Here is a 5,855-nt window from a genome sequence, read left to right on the forward strand (position 1 = left end):
CTGTCCAATTTACTTTCTGCACTTTAATTCCTCTTGTCATTTACTTTCTGTTGTTTCAATTGTCACTCAAATCACTCAATGTTAGCTTGACTAAACTAATCACCCACTAAAGTTGCTTGATCCATCAATCCCTGTGGGATCGACCTCACTCTAAGTGAGTTTTACTACTTGATACGACCCGGTACACTTGCCGGTGAATTTTGGGTGTTTTGGAAATTCATTTTTCCAAATTTTTCCCATCAGAGGGTCAGAATCCAATAGCATCTGCTGTCATTTTTTAGCCTCTGAATCAGATTTTTGCTCAGGTCCCTCAATTTCAGCCAGAAAATACTTGAAATCACAAAAAAACACATAAACTCATAGTAAAGTCCAGAAATGTGATTTTTTCATAAAAACTAATAAAAATATAATAAAAAGTAACTAAAACATACTAAAAACTATGTAAAAACAATGTCAAAAAGGATATAAATTATCCGCTCATCACCATAGCAAAAATGGAGAGTGGAGAGCTTGTTGCAACCCGGGTTCAAAATGCTTGGCGGGTGTGCATTGATTACCGCCATCTGAATCAAGCAACACAGAAGGACCATTATCCGTTGCCGTTTATTGATCAAATGTTGGATCGCTTGGCAGGTAAATATCATTACTGCTTCTTGGACGGATATACTGGAAACTTCCAAATTCATATAGCTTTTGAGGATCAGGAGAAAACTACCTTCACGTGTCCCTTTGGAACGTTTGGATATAAAAGAATGTCATTTGGCTTATGCAATGCACCGGCAACGTTCTGAAGGTGCATGACAAGCATTTCCTCGGATCTTTATAGTAGCTCCTTTGATGATTGCTTAGGAAACTTAGCTAGGGTACTAGAACAATGCTTGATGACAAGTCATTTTAGGCTAGTTTTGCTAGCAATTTTTACTTGTTTTCATTAGGTTTCATGCATTTCTTGCACAATAAGTAAGTAGTTGGATTGGAATTTCATGTTTACCATGATTCAATTAAACATTGTTGATTTTAAGCATCATCATGAGATTTATGCAAGAATTATTTGATTATTATGAAATGATGCAAAACCTTATGATTTTGGTGAGACTTTGATTGCATGTTTGATTGATGGCATATGGAAAGATGAAAAGAAAAAAAGCATAAAAAGAGGTAGGGCAGAAGAATATAGCGCTTATTTGGAGAATGCTACGTTCCCCTGCAACATGAACATTGCTGCCACGCTCTATTTCAAAGAATGCTACGCTCTCTAGCGACGCGCACACGTACAGGACGCTTACGCGTAGGGCAAGCATTTTGGAAGATCCACGCGTACGCTCGCATGACGTGTACGCGTAGGTGTGATCAGTGCTCTCAGGCCAAGAGCGCTACGCGCTCTTTGAATGAGCGCCTGCGACACTTTCAAAAATGGGATTAAAGATTCGCCACTGACGCGCACGTGTGGATGGGGGCATCTGGGAACAAGCACGCGCAAGCATGAATGGAGAAGCAGCATGGAAGTGCTAATTTGACATCTACGCACACGCGTAGAGGACGCGCACACATGGGGAGCACTGATGGCGCGAACATTACGCTCATTTAAAGAGCGCTACCAAAGGACGCGCACGCATGTATGATATGCGTACGCATGGTAGAGGCTGAAGATGGAGGTGACGCGCACGCATATGTTACGCATCCGCGTCGATGTGCAAAAACGCAAGGGGACGCGCACGCACATGAGACGCGTACGCGTCGGTGAAGAGCATTATGCTCTCTTTGAGAACGCTACGTTATCCTGAAGCTGAATTGAAGCACCAATACAGACCTTTTCTGACCCATTTCAACAAAGGCCAGAAAGCCCACTCCAAGTACTTGATGATTGAATTGGAAAGTGTATAAATAGAGGAGAATTTAATTCATTGAGGAGGCTAGCTAGTAGATCGGGAAACTCTACACTGAATTCCATTTTAATTTTCTTTATGTTCTTCATCTTCTGCAATTTTTTTCTTTTATGTTTTGTATTAGAGCAGTGATGAACTAACTCCCAAATTCATTAGAGAGAGGAGCTCTATTGTAATTCCAATGATTCAATAAAATTTTTCTTCTTCTCAATTCATTTGTGTAGCTATAGGATATCTTCTGTTTTGATTGTGAATTACTCACTCCGAAAAGGGGTTTAATTTAATTGAATGTGGGTGTGAGCCTCTGAAGGGGAATCACTTACATTAGAATTGGAGCTCTATCCTTCACTACTCTCTTGATCAACACTATTCAGGAGGAATTGAGATCTTGAGAGTTAGTGTGGCTTATGGATGAGAGAAATGCACTTAACCTCTTCTCATGACAAAGATTAGAGAGATTGTGATTAGAGAGATTGGATTGCCAAGTAATTAGTATCCAATCAATTTCGATCTGCCATAGATCTACTCATATGATTGAGAAAGGAGTTGAGACTTAATTGGTTCATGATGGATTATGATATCTCTAATCCCTGATGAATTACTTTCTTTGAATTTCTTCAACTTAAATCACTCTGATTTTACTGCAATTTACATTGTCCACTTCTATTTTGATTCCCTACACCCAATTCCCTTTATAATTCGTGCAATTTAAGTTTCCTTGCCATTTACGTTTCTGCACTTTTACTTTCCTACACTTTAAGATTCAATTATTTACATTCCTTGCAATTTAAGTTTCAGCTCTTTTAGTTTCTGCTCTTTAAGTTTCAGCAATTTACTTTTCTAGGCTTTTAAGTTTCTGCCAATTTACTTTCTGCAATTAAATTTCCTGCAAATTACTTTCTATAAATCCAATTTCACTCAAATCATCAATATTAGCTTAACTAAATTCATCACCATACTAAAGTTGCTTAATCCATCAATCCCTATAGGATCGACCTCACTTTCGTGAGTTTTACTACTTGATGCGACCCGGTACCCTTGCCGGTTAGTTTGCGTGGAATCAATTTTCCCTCATCAAGTTTTTGGGACCGTTGCGGGAAATCATTTAGATTCACAATGATTAAGTTGGTGATAATCTAGATTAAGCATTTTTCTTTGTTTTTGTTAAGCTTACTAACTGTTTGTGATTTTGTTTCTGCTAACTTTAACCTTACTCTAGTAATAGAGTACTTTGTTTTTGTTTCTGGTTTGTTTGTGTTGTATGCCAGGAGGAAGAAGAGATGCATCCACCTCTTTTAATTCTGAACCAGAGAGAACATTCTTGAGATTGAGAAGAGAAGCAAAAGGGAAGGGGGTGATTGGAGAATAAGAATCAGAAGAGGAAGATCAAAAAATGGAAGGTAACTTCCCTAATCCACCAGAAGAGATGGCCAACAATAATGGCCAAGCTTCAAGGAGAGTTCTAACATCTTACACCTTCCCCAATCCAAGAAACTGTGGGAGCAGTATACTCACTCCTAATGTTCATGCAAATAACTTTGAGTTGAAGCCTCAACTTATCACTTTGGTGCAAAATAATTGTTCTTATGGAGGGGTCCACTTGAAGACCCGAATCAACACTTATCTGTCTTCCTGAGGATATGTGAAATAGTCAAGACAAATGGCGTGCATTCAAATATCTACAAGTTGCTGCTATTCCCATTTTTTTGAGGGATAAGGCATCTCAATGGCTGGAGATATTTCCTAAAGAAAGCATCAACACTTGGGATGATCTGGTGAACAAATTCCTAGCCATGTTCTACCCACCTCAGAGAATCATAAGGTTGAAGACAAAAGTACAAACATTCACTCAAATGGAGGGAGAATCACTCTATGAGGCATGGGAAAGATACAAAGCTCTGATTAGGAAATATCCACCTGAAATATTTAGTGAATGGGACAGACTTCAGAATTTCTATGAGGGCTTGACTCTAAAAGCTTAAGAGTCCCTGGATTACTCTGCAGGAGGTTCACTACAGCTAATGAAGACAGCTGAAGAAGCTCAGAATCTCATAGACACTGTGACCAACAATCAATACTTCTATGCTCATCAAAGGCAACACCAACCAGCTCCAAAGAAAGGTGTGTTAGAGCTAGAAGGTGTGGACACTATCTTGGTATAGAACAAAATGATGCACCAGCAAATCTAACAACAAATGGACATGATGGCAAAGACAATTGATGGACTTCAAGTGGTTGCAGTAAGCACAGCATATCAACCTTCAAATGGATGGAGCGAAAGTGAAGAAGCTTTTGAGAAATGCAACTATGAGCAGCAACCAGAACAAGTCCAGTACATGCATAACACATCAAGCTCTTCTTAGAATGACTTCCACGGGGATACATACAATCCATTATGGAGGAATAATCCCAACTTAAGGTGGGGTGATAATCAAAATTTATGGCAAAAGAACCACAATTCAAAGAACTCCTGCAACACAAACAACCAAAATCACTCATCCAATAACACTAACCAATTCAAAAACCCACAAAACACATACCACCAGCCCTACAACAACTCACAGAACCACCAAAATAATTTCTCCACATCCATATTCTACCCACAAAATATCCCTGCAACTAATTTAAACAACTTCCAGCAACAACTATCCCATTTCACACAACCACAACTGAATCTAGACTCTTAGAGAATCTCTAGTCTAAAGATAATGATGGAGAAACTTATGAAAAAACAGGAAGCTGCAAGGAAAGATTAAGCCCTGGCATTCAAAAACCAATAAGTCACCATGAAGAATCTTGAAAGACAAGTAGGGCAATTGGCTAGACAAGCTGAAAGGCCAAACAATATTTTTTCAAGTGATACCATTCCAAATCCCAAAGAAGAATGCAAAGCAATTCAACTCAGAAGTGGAAGGACACTGGAAAATGAGAAGGTCGATAGTAAAGTGGCAACTGAAGAGAAGGACCAGGAGAAGCTCAAGAAGAAGGAGGAAGAGCTACAAGCTCCAAGGAAAAGAAAGCACGTCATGAAAGAGCATACACAAGAACAGAGGATGGAGGTGAAACCTTACATTCCTCCTCTGCCATACCCTCAAAGGTTGCAAAGAGAGCTCAAGGACCAACAATTTCCCAAGTTTCTAGAAGTTTTTAAGAAGCTGGAGATTAACCTCCCACTTGCTGAAGCATTGGAGCGGATGCCTTTATATGCAAAATTTCTCAAGGAACTCATTAACAAGAAGAAAAGATAGATTGAGAAGGAGACTGTAGTCCTGACCCAAGAGTGTAGTGCAGTAATTCAAAGAGGCATTCCACCAAAACTCAAAGATCGGGAGCTTCTTTTTGCTGTGCACCATTGGCAACATGTCCATTGACAAGGCACTGTGTGATCTAGGATCAAGTATCAATCTGATGCCTCTATCTATGATGAGAAGGTTGTCTATAGAAAAAGTAAAGCCTACACGAATGTCCTTGCAACTTGCTGATAGATCAATGGTAATTCCCAATGGAATGGTTGAGAATCTCTTAGTCAAGGTGTGTAAGTCTATATTTCCAGTGGATTTTGTGATCCTGGATCTAGATGAAGAGGGAAGCGACTCTATCATATTAGGAAGGCCTTTCCTAGCCACAACAAGAGCCATTATTAATGTGGAGAAAAGAGAAATGACCTTGAGAGCACATGATGAGTAGATCATTCTAAATGTCTTTAAGGAGATGCAGCATCCTGCTGAAAAGAAAGGTTGCATGAGAATTGAGGAGGAAGACTTAAACTTGAAGGAAAAACCCAAGGAAGCACTCATCAACTCACCCTTAGTGCAGAAGACTGACATTGAAGAGAAACAAAAGGGTCATGAGGATAAGAAGGCTGAGAAGGGATTGCAAAAAGAGGTTATAAGATTGATCATTAAGAAGAAAGCCCATGATATAAGGCCTGCTTCCAAGAAAGAAGGGTCACCAAAGAAAAGAAAGAAG

The 5,855-nt window shown here is 39.4% G+C and overlaps 1 protein-coding gene across 1 annotated transcript; it reads left to right on the top strand.

Annotated features, from left to right (window-relative positions):
- The first annotated feature begins 5,246 nt into the window (after positions 1-5,246).
- Positions 5,247-5,573, top strand: LOC107607064 (uncharacterized). Its single transcript, XM_088495655.1, has one exon. The coding sequence runs from the start codon at positions 5,247-5,249 to the stop codon at positions 5,571-5,573; it is 327 nt and encodes a 108-aa protein (XP_088351781.1).
- The last annotated feature ends 282 nt before the right edge of the window (positions 5,574-5,855 follow it).

This window comes from Arachis ipaensis, chromosome B8 (assembly GCF_059453495.1).
Source record: "Arachis ipaensis isolate K30076 ecotype BB chromosome B8, ASM5945349v1, whole genome shotgun sequence".
Taxonomy (NCBI): Eukaryota; Viridiplantae; Streptophyta; class Magnoliopsida; order Fabales; family Fabaceae; genus Arachis; species Arachis ipaensis.